We start from the raw sequence: 21,515 nt of genomic DNA on the forward strand, positions 1-21,515 counted from the left end.
CGCCGCCGCTAGGGGGAGTGCGGCGCGCGGCCGCAGTGCGTCGTGGCGCCGGGAGGCGCGCGGAGCTGCAGAGCCGTCAGCTGCGAGACAGTTCCCTCAGGCGAGAGGAGCTCGGTGCCCAGCACAGGGTGCTCCAAAGAACACGGCAGGGCTTGACTGTGCACGGGAAGCTCCATAAGAGAAGAGTAACATTTGCCAGTGGCATCTAGGGCGTGGGGACTGGGGGCAAAGCACGGAGGGAGCGACTCCCTGAACACCTTTTGCATGTTGTACGGTGCATGCGAATACAGGATTAAAAGAAAGAAAAGGCTTGCTGTAACGAATGCAGTACTCAGGGAAACAAACCCGAGGTGTCTGGCAGTCTCGGGACTGTTCCTTGAGCATCGGAGGGCGCTAACTGCGGCTCTGCCTTGCCCGCAATCCGTCTCAACCCGATGAGGACTGGATGTGAAATCAGAATTGGGTCGAGTGTGTCGAGCGTTGAAGTGCTTGATACAGAGCGGGATGGAGGCGCGGGCGGGGGCGCTTGTGGTCACCGGTGGTGACTGGGGAGGGTCGACTAAAGGAGTTGGCCCACCAGCTCAGTCCCAGGGCGAGACAAGAGAGAACAGCGAACAACTCCGGGCCCGGAGACACCTAAAACCAAGGCGTGGGTCGCAGCGCCACTGTTTAGGGGTACATTAAAAGCCAGGCTGCAGGGGCTCTCCCGCTGAAGAGAATGTTCCGGCCCTGCACAGCAGGGGGCAGCCAATGATGTCAATGAGCTCTCGCTTTCATATTCTCCTAATTGAGACATATGCTTTTAAATTTATTCTGAAATCTAACTTTGGTGGACATATCTTTGCTGACCTTGCCTTTGTATTATGAGGCAGCTCATTCTGCTCTGGAGTTACATTAACGTTTGTTTTTACTTAAGTGGAGATAATATTGATTTACACCACTACATGATTTAGGGGAATAGGTTCATAGCTCAGATGTCACACCACTCCCACCATCAAAGTACCCATCGTCCTTTTTTACTCCTAGGCTACTTGTCCCCTTCTCTCCTGAACTCCTATCAGTCTCCCACTTCCTCTAGTAGTCTCATACCTGCAGTTACTATTTCTAGGGTTTGTTTTCGCTTAGTTTTGTCTCCCTTTTTTTTTTTTTTTTTCCTGGAGTTACATTAACCCGTGCTTTTTACTGGGAGGAGGTATTATTAAGATCTGCATTTTAGGATGCTGAATGCCATAGAATAAATGAGGCATCTTTCTGGAGCATACTTTTTACACTAAGATTTGTGTGTGTGTGTGGGGGGGGTGTTGCAGGGAAATCAATCTCACATTAAAATGAAAACTGTGGGCCCCCACTGGTGGCACAAGTGGCGAAGCTGTCTGTAGCCACTGCAGCATGAGTTAGATCCTTGGCCAGGAAGGTGACCCACATGGCGCAGCAGACCTCTCCTGGCTGCCCCCTGCCTGCTCCCCAGCATTGTATTTCAGTACATCTGCCTGTTCTCCCCATTCTGTCTCTCACCCTCTGGACCTCTGGCCTTTAGCCCAGTTCTTGTGTGCATAAATAAATCTTTTAAAAAAATAAAATGAGCTCCCCCCCCACCCTGTGGTGAACCGGGTTAAAGCACAGCACTGCAAGCCAGCTTCAGTGTGACTCCCCACCTCTTCCCCCCAGGTGACCTACATGTCATAGCAGACCTCTCCTGTCTAGCCAGCAGCTACCCTGAGCAACACACTTTATCAATCTGCCTGTTCTGCTCCCCACTCTTCCTCTGGTGAATCCTCTCACTGCCCCTGCACCTCTGGCCTGTACCCAAGCTCTGTATGCATAAATAAATCTTTTTAAAGAATGAAGTAAAAATGGCATATTGGAGTATATATGAAGCCATTAAATATATTTGAGTTTTTAGAGACGGCAAGGACTCTATCCCAGATCTGATGGTATAGGTTTCTTGCCCCCTCTACATGTCAAAGATTTGGATGGTCTTAGATCTTTCACTCATCTACCCTGAGTTCTATTGTGGAATATCATTTATAACCTTTTATCACTTTCCATGATGCTCAGGTGAGGCCTGATCACCAGTGTCTGTGGAGGCAATTATTTTCCTTCCACTAATCATTACCCTTTCAGTCCTTTGTCCATATTGATGCCATCACTCTTATTGAAATGTGAATCTAATTATATCATTCTTCTAAAAACATTAAACTCACCACATAAAGCATAATTCCTGCCATATATCTCAACCCCAGTTCTATTTCAAAACATCAGCAACCTTCACCAACTTCCAGAACCCCTGGCACGCTTGTCATACTGTGAGCACCTCATACTCCCCGTCCTTTACATACCCGTCATCTACGGTCATGGAGACTCTTCCTCTAAGAATTGGTTCTAGTACCATCCCATCTCTTCTGGGAAGTTGCCCTAATTTCCCCCTCCCTCATGTGTTTGCTGGCCATGACCACCTGTGCATATCTTTCCTAGAGGTGAGCCCTAGAGGATGGTCAATGCCTGTGGTCACTGCTGAAATGTGTGCTTGTACAATGCACTTTACTAGCTGAGGTTAAAATACTTTGAAGTTTCTTTCTAGGAACAACAAAAAGCCCTGAAACATATGCCTTCATGTGTTAACAAAACTAACAATCTCTAACTCAAATGCACACATGAGAAGTTCTACGATTTCATCATGTATCAATTTTACTAGCTTCTATTTAATGTAGCCTAGGATAGAGGATAAGTGACACAGAATTTTAAAATTTTATTTTCTGTGTGTCAACATTTTTATCAATATACACTTTAATCTGGTAAGGCCTACTCTCAAGTATTTGGTTGTTTGGAACTGGTTAAAACAAAAGAAAAGAATTTCAAATATAAACAATCAAAAGTAAGTAGTCACTTAATGATAGTGTTAGTGGTATCAAAAGGTTTTTTCTTCCAAAGTAAAGATTCTAATATAAATGTAAGATATTTTTTGAATAGAAACAAAACAATACATCTTCTCAACAATGCATGTACCAAACAATGCAATAGGCTGTGAGGCAGTTAGTATAATATGACCACAAACCTTTATGAAAAATGGTAACAAGCACTTTATGCATTTACTTTAGCTATTTCAAAAACATGGGAAGAGAAACTGGACAATTGAAGATGAAACTTAAAAAATTTTATTTTTCCATAAAGGAAACTTGTAAATTTGCTCCTTCTTCTAATCCACCTTCAGGGTGTTGAAGAGACATCAAGTTCTTTCAGATTCTCAGCTAAGTGGGTGGTTTCCTGACTGATAGGACTCTCCAGGTAGGTGGTGCCTGCACAGCGCTTTCCAGTCACTGGGTCTATGACTTGTCCAACTTTGAAAATGATCTCAGCCAGTTCATGTTTCACATGCTTTGTGCGTGGCACAGGCAAAGCCTTGAGAAGCACAATATCCCCAACTGTGCACTGCTGAAGAGCATCATGAGCAAAGTAAGTTTTTCGCTTATTAAAATACTGTTGAGAGAAGAAGGAAATTGGTGATTACCAATCTGTACCGTACAGATGATGAAAAAGAATGCACAGAAAACAAGCTGAGACTTGAGACAAGAAGATAATAGACTTAAGGATTAGCTCCTTAGTTTTGGGAAAAACAGCTACAACTTTTCCAGAGCCAAACCTGTCCCCGAGTATTCCAGCCTATTCCTTTCGGTACCCTCGGGCTATCAATTATCTTTCTTTACATTATTTAAACTCTTCCTTCCCAGAAGCAGGCTCTCCCTAATCTATGAATCTCACCATTAGCTGTTTGATCAGGATGGGCCACTTAATCACTTCAAGCTCAAAATTTCCCACCATAAACTAAAGCTCCCATATCTGCAACTCAAAGTTACCAGGAGAATAAAAAGTAAAACAGATATAAAGCACTTAGTTCCATATCTGGCTCAAAGCACTGCAAGCAAGCCACAGATAACCAGAATCATTTATTCTGCAGGACACCCTTCCATAGCAGATACTCCCATTTTATAGATGACAAAAACCAACTGAGGGAAATATATGCGCAGCTAGAAAACAACAGTCAGTATTCAACCTGAGTCTTCTGATTCAGACATCAAGGATCATGCTGTCATGTGCTTGCGGCTGCTCCAGTGTTTTTGATCCTGGGTGATAAGCAGCATTTCTACTTATCTTGTGCCCAACTTCAATGCAGAAACATCCCTGGCACTCCTCCCTGCCTCCCTTGCTCATCTAATAAATCAATGACTATCCGTTTCTCCTGAAGTGTTATCCCACTCCTTCCATGTGCTCCAAGGACTATTCAGTTCGTAATCAATCCATCATAGACTTTTGCCAATAGCCTCTTTACCGATTTCTTTGCCTCCAGTTCTCATCCCTATCCCTGCCTCCAAGGTTGTCCTTCTACAACAAAATGAAATTGAAAATGCAACATAAAAGTCCCCTCACCATCTAGTTCCAACTAGATGCATTCATTCAATTCCAGGAGTGCCTGCTGAATGATAATCTCTAGGCTCAAATTTGTCAAGTCACTTGCATTGCCACAGAAGTCATCCCCTTTCACGACTAAAATAACTCCCTCAAACTACTATTCATAGTTGTAATGGCTCCTCCAGATGATCTTCTGGATAAAATCCTTTGAGATTCAACTTAAATGTCTCCTATCTCAGCGTAACTCGGAAAAAATGTGGTGTTGCCATGGCTGCTCTCCTTGTACTTTGCAGAGAGTTACTGTTACCAGGCTGAACTGAAATTAACCTTCTACGTCCCTACACACAGACGTTTACTACATCTTTAAGGACAGGTAAGCTTTTCTGCTCAGAATGCAGGTGTTGGCAATTCGCCAATGCTCCCTGAAAAGAGGGGTGTTCCTCACCTTTAATAGATAGGGATCCAGAGCAAGCCTAGTAACTCTCACTTTTGCAGTTTTTTGCATTGCTGTCCCAATCACCTTCCCTACTATCCACTTGGCATGGACCGATGAACGAACTATTGACATTATGTGGCTTTGGTTACCTGAAAAACAAATTTCAAAGTTTAATATTCTGGTGGCTATGACTCACCAAGTGCATTGTCACTAAAACTGCTATGCCCGGAGATGGCTTTTCTTGGCCTTCTGGAACCACAGTTTTGGGGATTATTACACCTTCTCAATTTCCTTAAACACGGACCACCTATCTCTGTGCGGTTTACAAAGCTGTAACGTTAACTTCCTTCCCCAAGGTCCTCTTTCGCAAGACGGGAATTATCACTGGTCCACTCGGAGGGGTTTAGCTTGTAAGGCGCACAACTGCGCGATCACTCGCGGGCTTTTACCCTCAGGGCTCACGACACCCCGGGCCTTCCCCCCACAGGGAGACCTTGACTTGGCGTTGCTGCGGAACAGAGGGCTGAATCCGTCTGGTCTGCCAGGGGGAAGATTGCCGGGAACTCATCCCTCCTCCCCGGACAACCCCGAGGTCAGCCGACTGGGCTCGCCCCTGGAGAGTTATATGGTGGAGCCGGGGCCCCCAAACCTACCCCCGGCGGCGGCGCAAACGCCCCGCACTGCCCGTCAGCCTCCACAGGTGCGCGGCGCTGCCCGCTGAGCGCCAGTCGCGGCGTGATGACGTCATCAGCACGCAGGCTGCTCCGCCCTAACCACCCTTCTCATTGGCCACAAGGCGTTGGCCGCGCCTTTTCCACTGGAGCGGGGCGAGTGGGTCTGGTGGAGACCGCGACCGAGACCCTTGCTTTTCCCACCCTACTTTCCGCCAGTGGAGCAGCGGGTTCACAGGCTTTCTTTCCGTTCCATTTGGTTTCCTCTTCTTCCGTTGAGCTCCCAGACGCTGCACGGGGCATTGCAAATCACTGGAACTTCTTTCATCAAACATGGAAAAAAGATGCTGAGACTGAAATACTTAGGCACACCGCAACCCGTTTTAAAGATAAACTTCTGTAGACTTTTATGTCCAGTATCTTTCTATGTTTTAGGGCCTGTGAGATTGGAGAGAAGTAGGGTGGAGATACATGTGTGTGCCACTCATGATGGAGTTAGAGGGGCCATGACTTGGTATCTTCTCAGAAAGAGAAGACTGGGAATGTTTTAGGCTCTGGTTTGGTGATCACTAGGGACCGAAAACAAAAGGTTACGCGGCACAATCTGAGGGTCAAAATATGTGTAGTCAAAATTGTGCCCCCCCCCCCCCCCCCCGGTGGCGCAGCGGGTTAAAGCACAGCACTAAGAAGCTAAAGCCACTTCTGGATAAGTTCGATTCCCGCCCGCCCCAGGAGGTGACCTACATGGCGTGGCAGACCTCTCCTGACCCACCCGCTGCTCCCCTCAGCAGTGTACTTCGTTGATCTGCCTGTTCTGCTCCCCACTCTCTCTGGTGAAGCCTCTCACCGCCCATGAGCCTCTGGCATGTTCCCCAGTTCTGGATGCACAAATAAATAAATCTTAAAAAAAAGTACACTGAGGCATTTTAGCAACTTGCGAGAGAAGATTGGAAAAACAAGAGCTATCCACACATTAGGCTGTCCAATGTTCACTTCTTTCTTCTTTTTAAAGATTTATTTATTCGTACAGAACTGGGGTACAGGCCAGAGATGCGGAGGGTGAGAGGATTCACCAGAGGCAGAGTGGGGAACAGAACAGGCAGATCGAGGAAGTACACTGCTGAGGGGAGCAGCGGGTGGGTCAGGAGAGGTCTGCCTCACCATGTGGATCTCCTCCGGGGAAGGTGGGGATCGAACTCATGCAGAAGTGGCTTAAGCTTCCAGGGAGGGCCCGCTCACTTGTTTATTAACAAACATTTATGGACATTTATTCCCAAGCTCTGCTAGGCATTGGAGGCAAAACAATGAATCAAAGGGCTGCCCTTAACTTCCCTCAAAAGCTCACAGTCAGTAGGGATAAGTGGGTAGAGAAACAATTATAAAATAAGGCACGAGTAATGGTGCCTTGGGAAAGGAGCTCCTAAGCACGCTGAGAATGAAAATTTGATCAATACATTGGCTAGGGATCATTACTTGGGAAGAGGAGATGGGATGTGGAGACAGCTTTTGAGGTAGAAAGAGAACATGAACAGACATTGTGAGAGTAAATAGTATGACGCTGGTATGGCCAGAATATAGGGTGAGGGGCAGTGTGGACGGGATTGACGCTGGATACTGATAGTACTCTCCCCAGGAGGCATTTTTCATTAAAGACCTGTGGGGGAAGAGGAGCATAACTTTCTAGTTTTCAAGATCATTTTTGTTAGTTTTCAAAATCATTGTGGTAGGAGAATGGAAAACAGAATAGGAGTGGGAGAGGTTTAGAGTCTGGACACTTTGTCAGGGATTGGTAAAGATCTAAACTGGAGCAGAGAGAATGAGAGGACATCCCATGTCCTCCTCCCAAGTAATGATCCCTAGCCAGAGACTATGTATTGATCAAATTTTCATTCTCAGCGTGCTTAGGCGCTCCTTTCCCAAGGTGGATGGAAAAGTGACTGGAAATTGATCAGTGTGTGAGACGGGACACAGAGGAGGAAATGTGTGTATGTGCATGTGTAGATAATAACAGAATTAGTTGTATTACTCTGCTCCTCAGGTTGATTGGCTTAAACAACAACAAAAATAATCCTTACAGTTCTAAGTCCAGAAATCTAAGATCAAGGTGCCTAAAGGACTGTTTCTGGTAAGGACTCTTTTCTTGACACACAGCAGATGGCCACCACCTTGCTGTGCTCTCAAATCATGGCTTTTTCTATCGGAGAGGGCAGGAAGGGAAGGGGAGGGAAGTTACAGGAGACAACCAAGAAAAAAGACAAGACTTATACATCCATATACAGATAGATTCGCTGAACAACTAGAGGTAGGGATTTATATGCCAACAATGAGGGAAAGGTGGAGGAAAAATGGGCTCCTGTGGGAAAACAACTAGAATTTTAGAAAAGATAAATAGGCTTTTGTGCAAAATGGAGTTATAGCTTGTGATAATATTTATCTATGTAACTTTTCATCCTGCTACCAGTGGTTGGTTGATTTGTTTCTTGGCTACAAGCACCCTAATCTTAGACCCAGCATCTAACCCCTCCGTGACTGCTGGCAAGAGGTAGCACATGAGAGACCCCAGCAGAAGAAAGGTCATTGGCATTTAAAAATAGAATGAGGGCCCTCCCTGGTGGCACAAAGGGTTGGAGCTCAGCACTGCAAGCTAGTGGAAGCCACTTCTGTGCAAGTTCCCCCCACCCCTTGGAGGGGCTGCCACATGGTGCAGCAGACCTCTCTGGACTTGCTCACTGCTCCCCTCAGCAGTATACTTTGTCAGTCTGCTTACTCTGCTCCCCACTCTGTCTCTGGTGAATCCTCTCATCACCCCTGCACCTCTGTCCTCTACCCTAGTTCTGTAAGCATAAATGAATAAATCTTTTTTAAAAAAGTAGAATTTGAATTGGGGAATTGTTAATACATAGTATCTCAGAACAGAATAGTTTTGTAGAGCATGGACAGCAGATTCCTCTGTTAATGGCATCATTCCTGGTGTTTTTTTTTTTTTTTTTTTTTTTGCAAAAGTTCCCATTCTAGAGACAACACAAAGGCTTATCCCGAAGTGGGAGGAATCAGCCTAAGTTAATGTAACTTTGGGCAGTTACATTAGGACACCTACGATCATCAGTGCAACACAGTTGAAACAGAAACAGAAAGCGGGGAGTCAGCAAGGTTCCACATCAATGAAGGGCTGAATTGTCTTGGTAACTGGTCTTCCTTCTGGAATATTGTACAGAGATAACATATAGTAGATCAGATAGTTTTACCTCCTGATATTCATATCTGATACCAGATACTTTATCTCCTAGTACTTACCCTTAGGTATTTTCTCCTGTGCATATTTCTTTAAATAATTTAGATGACACCATTTCATCTTGTCTTGAACATCTTCCCAGAATACTAGATCTTCTACCTGACTTTTTTTTCATGAATGCATCCTTTATAGCATATATGACTAGAGCCTCTCTGGTGGTTAAAGTCTCAGCAGGGATTAAAGTCTCAGTGCTATGAAAGCATTGCCAGCCACTGCAATGAGTTCCATCCCTGGCTGGGGAACTGACCTATATGGCACAGCAGACATCCTCTGTCTCACCCACTGCTCCCTTCAGCAGTATACTCTAGTCAATACAGCTGTTTTGCTTCCCCCTCCGTCTCTGGTGAGTCCTCTCAACCCCAACTTCTGGCATACATTCCAGTTTTATATGTATAAACAAATATAAAAATCTTAAAAATACATATGATTGGAATATTATGTTTTAAAAAGTTTTTATAAGTTTATTTTTACATATTTTTGTGCATTTTCCCATCTCAGTTGCAATCCCCTTGGGTTTCCCATCACCAAATCACCCATGTGCTATTACCATAATCCAGTGCATTTCTCTCCCCCCGCTGTTTTTTGATCCCATTCCCCACTCTACCCCCACAAAATGTCTCTGGTATATAGCTGTTCATCATTATCATTATTTTCTCACCTGGAACACTACGTTTTAAGTCACTGTTTCAAATGAATTATATAGACATTTTAGAGCACTTTTAGGTTCACAGAAAAATTGAGTCTAAAGGAAAGTTCCCATATACCTGTCGTCCATGTTCTCCCCATCCTGTTCTTTCACTATTAACATCTTGATAGCATATGTACATTTATTGCAATTAATGAACCAATATTGATACATTATTTATTACCAACTACAGTTCACAATGGTTTAAATGTTTGTTTAAATATGAAGTCAGTGTTTGGAAGAATGGGGATATCTAAATATTGAAGTTCTTAAGTTTTATTAAGTGTCTATCTATGAATAAGCAGAGGAACTCTGGCTGCTTAAAGAACGTTAGCTGGTTTCCTCAATTAATAACTTGAACATTAATCAAAAAACAAATCATAATGTTTTTGTCCAAGTCCACACCTTTTGGATATAAGAATCTATGTACATGATCCTTTAATGCTCTCAGTTTCTAAGAAACTAAGTCACACAAACTTTAGTGTTGACAGCAATCTTTCATTTTATTAATGTTGATACATTTATCAAACGTTTCAGAGTGTTATAAAAGACTGTTCCAGGCACTGTTTGTATCCACTGGATTAGGAATAAGGTGAATGATGTTTTTAATGACATTTCAGTCTGGATAATCTTGAATAATAAATTACTTATTACGATGTCTAAGGTTAAGTAAGTCTTTCATAAAAGAAGGGCATTAACACCTGATTAGATGGCGTTATTTAGATGGATCATGTAAAGAGAGGTGAAAGGGTAATAATGCTTTGCCTTCTGAGACAGAAGTAAACTGTAACCCAGATTTTTCAATGAGTACAATGCCTTTGGTTCCCATACTAGGAGCACCTGTATTTCAATGTAACAAATGTATTTTGGGTTCACACCTTAACCTGGAACATTTAAAGAGGCCAAGGATAACATGAGAATGAATTCATATGAGAATGGCATAGTTTACTATACAATCAATATAAGCATAATCATTTTTTACTCTAAGAAATGTATAATATGCTTTCTAGTTTGAAATTCCTAGTTTGAATTGGTGACAATCCTTAGCCAACTGTCTGGCTCAGTCCAGACACCTCTTTTCTGGGATTGTCCAACTTCTGAAAATCCCATATTCTTCTTTTTTTCATTTGTGCTGCAATAATATATTGCCTTATATTGGAGCAATTACTTTTTTGTGGTATATTGAGGTTTTTATTTTAATCTTCGCTGCAAATTAAACTTACCAAAGCCATTATCAACTGCTGATCATGACTTAAGATAAAACTCTGCTGTTTGAGACTTCACTTTAGCTCACTCTAAAATCTGAGTGCCCTATACTCTTTATGGTAAATTAATATTAAATACAGCTCCTTCAGGTGATGAGATACTTCCAGAGATACTGCACCCCAAAGTGATCTCTACCACACAGATAACTGAACATAAAATACTATTAGAAAGCTCCTGATTCTAGTTAACTCAGGGTTTTATTAACTGCTTTATATCCATTTTTGCATGAGACATAAGTACACTTGGAAAAGTTTTAGTTTGTGATGTACTTAATTTTATTGATTTACTTTCTTGGTTTTTAGTGTTTTAATTTTTAAAAGCCTTTAAATCATTTCAGCTTTCACTTAGGCCTATAAAATCTATCCCTTTCATCGGAAAAAAAAATCAGGGAATTCTTGAGGAGGGAGATATGTTAGAAAAAAGCATGAGGAAATAGAAAACAGTATTCCTGTATTTGCTCAAGGCTCCTTTAGCCATGCTTGGGAGGACTGAGAGAAAAATGAAAAGCCAAGAAACTGAAGCAGGCCCATAATTGCTGCTACTTATGTTTTAGGACAGTTTACATTTATAAAGCTTTATATCAAAATGTGATTTCTATAAAACAAGGCAATGATTATAAAATTCTTATTAAACCACCTTAAATTCTTTCTAGAAAAAAGTGTAACATACATATATTTTTAAAGAGGTGGAGGATTTTTTTTTGTTAAGATTTATTTATTTGTGCACACAGAACTGGGGTACAGGCCAGAGGCTCGGGGAAGTGAGAGGCTTCACCAGAGACAGAGCAGGGAATAGAACAGGCAGATCGACGAAGTACACTGCTGAGGGGAGCAGCGGGTGGGTCAGGAGAGGTCTGCCACACCATCTGGTCACCTCCGGGGCAGGTGGGAATCAAACTCATGTGGAAGCGGTTTTTAGATTCTCAGTGCTGTGCTTTAACCCGCTGCGCCACCAGGGAGGGCCATAACATACATATATTTTAACACGTACCTTGAATTAGGACAATTAGCAATGCTTTTACAGTTGTTTATAGTCAGTGAGATTCTCCCCTGTTCTTAGCCTCAGCACGGTACCACAGCTCACCCTCTGCTACAGTCCTCAGGGGTACAAGGTGACATATGGGCTCTTAACCTCTGATCATTATTAAAACAAAACTCTTTTCTGAAAACATAGCAGAAACAACAATTTAAGTAAAAAAATCTGTTTGCTATAGGTAAATGAGAAATTAGAATAAAGAAAAATGGGGTACTCTGAATCAGTCTGTCAAAGTTGAACAATAAGACACTCACTCTTGCCTGAGATGTTTTTTTAAGTGATCCTAGGACTCCTATGACAAAAGTAATGCAAAATCACTAACAGAATAAAAATATATTATTATTGTCACTGTGCTATACCATTATATCTTAAATAGTAGTACACAAGATTGTAGGCAGTATACCAATACACACAATGTTTTTCATTTCTAAGGTATATATTTAATTTGATGGGAAACAGCAAGTAGAATTAGCATACAAAACTCATAATTTCAGTAATATTTCCTAGGGCATGGCTTAAAAGTCTGAGTTGATTTAAAGAAAAATTTTAGATAAATACTAGGGATGGTAAAAACTGTAAAGGAAGCACACAAATGACTCAGGTTGGAGAAATATAGCTCTCTGCTGGCTAGTTCAATTCTATGTCACTAGTTATATCATTGCCTTGATATATAATTTTAAAACTTTGTATCATAAAACTTACAGGCAAATAATTATATCAATTATTGCCTACTGGACTTCTGATAATTAAAAAAAGTTTCATAGAAGATTTAGAACCTGACTCCAATATAATCTTGCTTATAAAATAAATTATTTTTACTGTTTATAACCACTTCTGGGAATAGTATTTGCTACTAATTTCAGGTCTAAATTTGTTTGGTCGCTATGCATTATAAACTTATAATCGTTCTCTGTTGTGATAAATTATTGAATGGTATGAAAAGGTCTGACCAAAAATTTCCTACACTTATAAATTCATGATTTTCCCCCTATGAGCTATGTGCTGCTGAGTAAGTGAAGGATTGTGGCTTAAGGTTTTTCCACATTTATTATATTCACATAATTTCTCCCGAATATGTATTTTTCTGTGTTGATTAAGGTGTGCACTCTGGCTAAAAGCTTTGTCACATTCATTACACTTATAAGGTTTCTCTCCTGTATGAGTTCTCTCATGCTGATTAAGATGTGTTCTCTGAGTGAAGGCCTTCCCACAAAAACTACATTCATAAGGTTTCTCTCCAGTATGAAGTCTATGATGTTCAGTAAGTGATGTGATACGGCTGAAGGCTTTACCACATTGATTACATTTATAGGGTTTCTCTCCAGTATGAATTCTCAGATGTTGAGTAAAGGATGAATGTTGACGGAAGGCTTTTCCACATTCATTGCATATAAAAGGTTTTTCTCCTGTATGGATTCTCTGATGTTGAATAAGATGTATCCTCTGGCTGAATCTTTTCCCACATTCATCACACTTATAGGGCTTCTCTCCAGTAAGGACTATCTGAGGTTGAGTAAGAGATGAATTGTGGCTGAAGGCTTTCCCATATTCACTGGATTTCTCTTTAGCATGAATGTGTTGATTGAAGATTCTTTCACATTCATTATATTCATAAGGGTCCTGTCTTACGTAGTTTCCCTGGTAGCAAATCATGTCTGAATTATGTTTGATGTTATTTCCTTGTGTATCAGAATTAAAGGGTAATTTAATCGAAGGAATTCTCTGATGCATGGTAAGGCTTGAGTTCAGATTATAGTTTTCCCCAAATCTATTACATTCAAGACTTCTTTCCTTTGTGATATTTTTGTGGGTGAAAGATCCATGTCCTAAATGTCTCTGCTGGGATTCTTGGTTAAAATCTAACTGGCAATCAAAGTCCCACAGACCTCCTAGAACGGGATACCAGAAGCTGTCACTTGTTAGTCTCTCCATGATTATGTCATGGGTTTGATTTTCATCAGAAATGTCCTGGTCTAGAGTTGATTTTTTAATTTTGGGTTTATTCTCCCCATCTAAAAGAAATGCAGAACATACAAATTCTTTCTAGTATTTGCTGTTTTAAAAATGAAATTGTTGCATAATGAATCACAAAATGAAACTGACAGTGGTGCAGAGTAGGCATTTGTAGTGCTGGAAACGTGAAAATATGGTTGTTATCAATAGCCAAACACTATGAAAGGAAAAACTAGGAAAAGCAGTGAGGAGGGGGAAAACTTTGAATGTGTGGCAATCATTAAAAAAAAAAAAAAGATAGTCCAGGTGTATCTATGGTTAAAAGGAAATACAAAGGAGAACACAGAATGGAGAAAAACCTGTGTTTGAAAAGTAGGAGATAGTAGAAAAAAGACCATACTTAGAGAAGACTGGGATGAACTCAGTCTTTCATATCCCAGTCTATAAATCCCAGTTGTAGTTCATTCTATTATAATGCGAGCTACTTACTTATTTGAAAGTACTTCCTCCTATTTTTAATCTTTTGTTTAAAATGATATAGTGACTATAATTGACCACTGAACATCAAAGGTTTGAACTCTCCTTTGTGGCTCTACTTACCCATAAATTAAAAAAAAATAATTATCAATGCATGAATTGTTAAGCCTGTGAATAATATGTATTTCTTTTGCTCATTATCTTTTCATTTTTGATGTCTAGTGCTGAAATAACATTTCTACTATTGTGTTTTTATATCATATAAGAATATTTGTGTAGGTATTGACAGACAATTCATCTTGTAAACAGATGACATAAACCTATAATATTGACAAATACATATAGTACTGCAAAAGTATTGTCCTTATGGTTTTCTTAATATCATTTTCTTTTCACTACCTTAACTTGTTGTAATACATAATACATATAGTATGTAAAATATTACATGTAGTATATAAAATATGTGTTCATTTACTCTTTATGTTATCAGTAAGGCTTGTAGCCAACAGCAGTTAAGCTTTGGGAAAAGTCAACAGGACTGCATTTCTGACTGTGTGGGAGGTAGACACCCTTCATCCCTGTGTTATTCAAGAGTAAGCTTCTTATAGTAATATGTTCAATTAATATGGAAATGCATAAAGAAGGTATCTCACCCCATACAGGTTATCACTTCATATTTTGGAGTCTATCTTAATAGAGTTTCCTTTTCAGACAAAAAAATATATAAGTCATATATGAACAAGCAATATTTGATATTTAGCACATTTTCATACTTAAAAAAATACAAGGTGCTGGTGGGAAGTGATTTTCCAGTTACTTTGGAATTCCTATATTTTGGATTTATGTTCTGCAGTGAAGGGCCTGGGCTAGGTCATGAGATGATGGAAGAATGGAAGAAGAGAAGGACATAAAGACTTATCACTCATTAACAGAATACATACTGCATTACTGGGCAGTATGTGCTGAATCTGCATACAGGTTTAAACAGTAAAACATAATTATACCATAATGTTTTATATTTTCTTTCTTATATTACTGCATATCATGAACACATTTCCATATCAACAAACACATTTCCATATAATTTTTAAGGACTGTGAAATATCAGTTTTATGGATATACCAAAGTCTTTTGAATTAAAATTTAGGTTATATAAAACTTATTTTTTCATAAATAGCACAATAAACATAGGGTTTTTTTTAACATGACAGAAATTTTAGAAAGGAAAAAAAAACCCAAGCCAGAAAATAACTCAATATGCTTAAAGATGCACAACAGATAACAGAAAATGAACTAACTATGATTTAATATTTATTGTTGGTCTGAATTTTATATCAAATGTGGAGAAAACAGTGATTTAAGTTATTCATTTTTAAATCAGTTTATCATTTCAACCAAATTATCAATTGGACCACTTTATTTTCTGCCCATGGACTTTGGCTCCAAAGCATTTGGAGTGATTAGCTGGAAAAAAGGGGAGAATTAAAGATTAAAGAAAGATATTAAGGAAAGATTAAAGAATGTTGAGAGAGGATGTCTGAATAAAAAAATGGGAACTACTATGTGATTTGTAACATCAAAGTATTTATGGGTGTTCCAACATTCAAAAATATTTTTGTGTTGTGTAAATTTTTAAAATAATGTCTATTTAATGAGAAAAAAAAGAGGGCTATTTTCACTTTTAATGAAAGTCAAATATGAACTGATTTTTTAAAAAAAGATCTTAGTATTCTTTAAATCCCAGGAGGTATTTGGAGCATACTCGGTTCAGCATATTGAGTGATTATTTCCCTTAACTGAGTAGCAAATCCCTGCATGCTTGCTTCTCACCTGGGTGAGAGTCCAGCGAGCTGCTCCTTTTCATCATCCACTGCTCCTCTTGTTCCAACTGAGTGATCACCTCTGGCTTATAAAGTTGGTGCCCTATTCATGGGAAAAATAAATGTCTAAGGAGTTTATAATGGGAACACAACTTTTTTTTCTCAGAACTCATTTCTAGCCTTTTTAATCTTCATGGTCCCTGGATTTAGAAAGGAGTGGTTTCCAAAACAAAGCTCCCTACATCAAATTTAAAAAAATCAAGGTCTTTTACATAAAGAGAAAGAACAAGAAACAGGGTCTTTATCTTTAAAACCAATTTACAGCCTTCTAGAACTCTGGAGTTCACTACTTAAGTAAATAAACTCATTAGAATGGTCACTTTCACAGGTCTCTCATACCCAATGCAACCAAATTTCTATAGTTCTCCAGCATCACATCTCGATAGAGGTTCTTCTGAGCAGGGTACAGCTGGTCCCACTCTTCCCTGGTGAAGTCCACAGCCACATCCTGGAATGTCAATGATTCCTGAAACATCAAGAAGATCCCTGCTCAGCCAGAAACCATTTTTTACAGGGGCCTTCTGGGACAGGCCAAAGCACAGCAATAGAGGTTAGGAGGTCTAAGCCACTGTGCTGAGAGTTTTCAGATCTGAGAAATGTGGGTCAAGAATTTTTAAAAAGCAATTAGTATCCATCTTTCTGCCATTTTTCAAGACATTGGGTTTTGTGTAGATTCTTAGCAGAATTTTAAGCTTTGTAAAAGAAAAGGAGAGAGAATATTTTGGTGGGTTAAAAAAAGGAAAAAGAGAGCTCTCCCTGGTGGCACAGTGGGTTAAAGCAGAGCACTATGAAGCTATCTGCAGCCACTGCAGCACAAGGTGCATCCCCAGCCAGGGAGCTGACCCACGTAGCTTGCCCGCTGCTCCCCTCAGCAGTGTATTTCAGTCAATCTGCCTGTTCTGCTCCCCACTCTGTCTCTGGTGAATCCTCTCACCTCTGCACCTCTGGCCTGTACCTCAGTTCTTGTATGCATAAATAAATCAGTCTTTAAAAAAAAAACAAAACAGGAAAAAGAAACAATGGCAAACAAATTGAATGTAGAAGGCACATGATACATGTTGGGGTCAGTAAAAGAAACTACCTCAGTACAGCTAAGGGTTTCAAATAAAAGATGGTCTGTAAATTTCTTCCCTTGCTAATGCCCCTTAAACAAGCCTTGGGCTCTAAGTTTCTCCTTCTTTCTCATCTTTGAATGATGACCTTGTAATTGGTTACCCGTTCTTTTAATTTTTTTTTGGTTTCATATCCTCATTTGCATTGTACTGTTAGTAGATAATCTATCAATATAGTTTAGAAACAATTACATATTAAAAAGTACTTAGTAAAAAAAGTCTTTCTCTCAGGCTTCTTTCCTGTCCAGCTACTTACTGCTTGCCCGATGAAATAATTTGTGATCTCTGGATTTTGGTACTTCTGAGTACTTCTTAGTACTTCTGAGAATTGAAATATAAAAGTGATCACATTCTGAGAAGTATAACAAAATTTCAGAGGAGAGTAGTACTGACTTACCTGGGACTTTAATATCTGTGATTCATCATTCATTTCCTTCACTTTCATGTTTTCTTCCTGGGAAAGTACAGCATTCTGAGAAGGCATAACTGGGAAAAAGAGAAAAGAAGTACTTTGTCAATACATAATATAAAGGATAAAATGAAATCCTGGGAGTTTTTTCTTTGTGCTGGAGTGGCAGCCAGTTTAGAGAAGTCCCCTAAGAAGTGAGCTTAAAGACTTGGGACATAACTGAGGCAATTCTTACTCTAATTCTTTTAGTTTGAAGAATTCAATGCAATACTTCTCTTCCTCTGTTTACAGCCCTGCTTGTTGTGGCATATGGGAAGCTCAGGAGAACTCAGTGGTTTGTTTACCTTTAGCGCCACACATGGGAAGTTTAAAACATGCCAATGTTCAATTTATATTCCCAGAGATTTGGACTGAATTGGTTTCGGGTAGGTCAGTTCACTAAGGGTTAGATCTTTCAGGAGTAATTTAAATGTACTTTTAAGACTAGATCCTTATTTTACCAACCAAAAGATCTAAAAAGGTCTTAAGGGCTGAGGACTTGAGACAGAATCTGTGACAATGCACCGAGGTTTCAAACCCAAGCACCTCAAAACCATCCACTCACAACAAAACCTGCATTTTCCACGTTAGGTAGAACGGGGTTTCTCCTTTATATGTGTGAACTGAAATAGACTCTAGATATCACCTGAGGTTTTCCTAGATAAAAGCAAGTGTAGAAAAGGATGGCATTAACAAAGTTAAGTTTCTTTGCTATAAAACTTCTCAGAGGGCCCTCCCTGGTGGCGCAATGGGTTAGGACGCAGCACTGCAAGCTGGCTGCAGCCTCATGGCAGAGTTCAATTCCCGCCCCCAGGCTGACCCACGCGGCGCGGCAGACCTGTTGTGAACCGCCCGCTGGTCCCCTCAACAGGGTACTACATACATCTGCCTGTTCTGCTCCCCACTCTGTCCCTGGTGAAGCCTCTCACTGGCCCTGCACCTCTGGCTTGTACCCCAGTTCTGTATGAATAAATAAATTAAAAAAATAAATAGGACTTCTCAGAGACTTTCATGTGAAAATGTACAGAGGGAACCCCAGAAAAACCTCAAGAGGATAAAGAATAATTTATACAAAGATTAAATCCAGGAATTAAATATTATTAAAATTGCTAAAATTTCACCAGTTTCTCCAATATTTTTTCTCTAATCCAGGATACCATATTACATTTAGTTGTGATTTTTCCTTATCTTCTCCAACTTGTAACAGTTCCTCAAGCTTTCTATCATGAGCTTTTAACTATTTTTTCCACAAAGGAACTTCAGTTTTTATTAGTGTGACCCTCTATATAAACTTGAATAATCCAAGCATGTGAAGAACTGTGTACAAACTGAACAAAGGAGAGTGATGTAACAGTTGCAAAATTTGTTCTGTAATACAAAGTGCAGTCAGACAAAATGTTGCCCTATCTTTTGAAACAGCTAAAAACATTAACTGTGTTTTTATTTTTTAATAGAAAGAAAAAGTTTATTGAGGAGAAAAGGAACAGAAATAAAGTGGGCTTACCTGTGATTTTAAAATAAGAGTTTACACAATTTGAACCAATAAATCTTTAAGAAGTTGAGGTGGCATGAACAGTTATAAAAAGCTAAGGCACATACCTAGCCTGTGAGGCTTATAGTCTTATATATCCTTCTACTGGAAAAAAAACATTGGATTATAACCCACCTCAGTATACTTTTGTAGTAAAAATTAAAGGATTTAGTTTCCAAACCTTTGAGAAGCAAAATCAATCAATGCACATCAGAACATTAACAAATCAAAACCACTGTCACACTAATTAATCCACTTATTACAGATAGGCAATGTCCCAAATTGTACAACTACTGGTCTCTCAATTCCCTCAGGCTTCTGATGGCCGACTTTCTCATGACTACAGAAGTGGTGCAGTCCGGCCAGACACCCCCAGCTGCCATTTGCGTGTAGGAACCCCAGTGGCGGATCCCCACAGCTTACCTCTTCATCTTGGTTCTGCCAAAGGGCTGGAGTACTTGGCATGCTGGCTGATTTCAGTTTTTCTCACCATTTTCCTGAGAGGCACCACAATGGATCCCCTATTTACAGACACTCCTCACTTTGTTTGGCCTTGTCACCACAAACCAGGGCAGCACCCAGAGACTGAGCTTGGTAACTTTTGAAGAGAATTGATTGTCCCTCAACTTGGAATTGTCTGATGTTTTTTCATAATTGGAACTAAGTATTTTTGGTGATATGTAAGACACCACAGACATAATTTGGTATCTTTCTTACTGCATCGTATTAGTAGATTTATATTATCAACATGCCTTAGACTTTGTTACTTGTTAAAATGGCATTTACCAGTCTTGTCCCTAGTTACTATCTTTCCCTATGTAGTTTGGGGAGATACTTTGAAATTATGGAAATAGCCTGATTCTTCTCAAATCCAGTAGTTTTAGCATCCATCAGTGTATGTTGCCTGCAAAAATCATGGTTATGGGGCCTTCCTGGTTGTGTAAGGGGTTGTCTTAACACTGTGAAAACTATCACCAGCCATTGCAGTCTGAGTTGAATCCCTGGTCAGGGAGGTGACCCACATGGCACAACAGACCTCTTCTGTCATGCCTGCTGCTGCTCCTGTCTTGCACTTGTTCTGCTTCCCATTCTGTCTCTGGTGGAGCCTCTCACCCCTGCACCTCTGGCCTGCACCCCAGTTCTTGTATGCTTAAGTAAATAAATCTTTAGAAAAGTCGTTAACATGGAGTTTTCCCCCATTCGAGGCAACGTTCTCCCATTACAGGCACAATCCACCCCTGGCATTTTTATAGACGCTACCCCTATCTCCACAAGAAAGAGATTGCAGGCTCTGAAAAACAGAATTTCCAGCATGCTATGAACCTGACTTTCTGAATGGGCAGCTGACATGACCTACAGGCAGAGTTAAGTGGCCATACTTGGTTTATAACTGAACAACTGTATGCATGGACTGTCTACCTTTTCTGGCTTTGACTTGCATCCTGCTACAAGAGACACATGGGAGGAGAAATGTGGGAGATATGTAGAGACACTAGGAAGATAGGAATGTCACTTCCATTCAGTGGGAAAATGATTCAGCAAATGGTCAAACACCTGGGGAGAAAGGCATGGTCACAGTTGAGTTCTAGGGCAAGTGAGGGATAATCAGGCAGCTTCACGGACAGAGCGGGCAGGGACTTCAGGAGAGTTAAAGAAGGCTCCAGACAACAAATTCCAAAAGGGGACTACTCAAACACCCTCAGGACTAGGGGTAAGAGAACATTCTGGAACAGGGATGAAAAAGAAAAACATGCTAAGACCGGGGCTGGGGCACAGAGACTTAGCTCTGGGCACAGAGACGTGAGTGAGACCACCGGGAACTAACCAATCACAGAGACTGCTGGGAATAAGCAGGGAAAGGCGTCTGTATTACCCAGGCGCGCGCTCCTCCAGGCTTCCTCGCCCCTCCCTGCCCTGGGAGTCCCACTTTAAAATTCTGTCCCTTTTCCCTCACTAAACCTTTTCTTTCCCCAAACAAATCTGCCTCGCTCGCCTGAGGGTCAGGGAAGTTCCTGCTGTGGCTTCGTGACACACCAACCGGTGGTCTAGTGGCCGGGACTCAGTGCTCCCCCGCAGCCTGGGTCAGCTCTTGGCTGGAGGCTAGACCTGAAAACCACGAACTAACCCCTTTCCACAAAATGAACACTCAACGGAAGGCAGCTTAAATGCTACAAATCTGTATTAAAAATCACTGGAAACAAAGAAGAGCGTTCTTAAGCACTTGCGATAGGGAGACGCCTTCCCAAAAATGACAGCAAATGACCATCTCCGAGTAGCAGATCAGACCACACTGGGGGAAATGAGTTTACAACCTCGGGGCGA

General features: G+C 40.7%; 1 protein-coding gene across 5 annotated transcripts in view; it reads right to left on the reverse strand.

Moving 5' to 3' along the window:
• Positions 1 to 3,139: 3,139 nt before the first annotated feature.
• LOC101637090 (28S ribosomal protein S17, mitochondrial) overlaps positions 3,140 to 21,515 on the reverse strand; it is a 103,596-nt gene continuing 85,220 nt past the window's right edge. Inside the window, exons 1-6 of one of the 5 annotated variants that reach the window (XM_012729232.1) lie at positions 19,617 to 19,631; positions 17,612 to 17,700; positions 16,442 to 16,568; positions 16,053 to 16,145; positions 4,853 to 4,992; positions 3,140 to 3,477 (exon numbers count right to left, since the gene is read on the reverse strand). In XM_012729232.1, the coding sequence (XP_012584686.1) occupies positions 3,208 to 3,477; positions 4,853 to 4,992; positions 16,053 to 16,145; positions 16,442 to 16,568; positions 17,612 to 17,698 (717 nt within the window). In that variant the 5' untranslated portion in view covers positions 17,699 to 17,700; positions 19,617 to 19,631 and the 3' untranslated portion in view covers positions 3,140 to 3,207. Of the gene's footprint in view, positions 3,478 to 4,852; positions 4,993 to 5,496; positions 5,578 to 11,696; positions 13,805 to 16,052; positions 16,146 to 16,441; positions 16,578 to 17,611; positions 17,701 to 19,616; positions 19,655 to 21,515 lie in introns of those variants that run through there. The other 4 variants (XM_004688045.2, XM_012729230.1, XM_004688044.2 and 1 more) reach the window with 4 other exon arrangements.

The sequence above is a fragment of the Condylura cristata genome, unplaced genomic scaffold (assembly GCF_000260355.1).
Source record: "Condylura cristata isolate star-nosed mole 26May11 unplaced genomic scaffold, ConCri1.0 scaffold00024, whole genome shotgun sequence".
Classification (NCBI taxonomy): domain Eukaryota; kingdom Metazoa; phylum Chordata; class Mammalia; order Eulipotyphla; family Talpidae; genus Condylura; species Condylura cristata.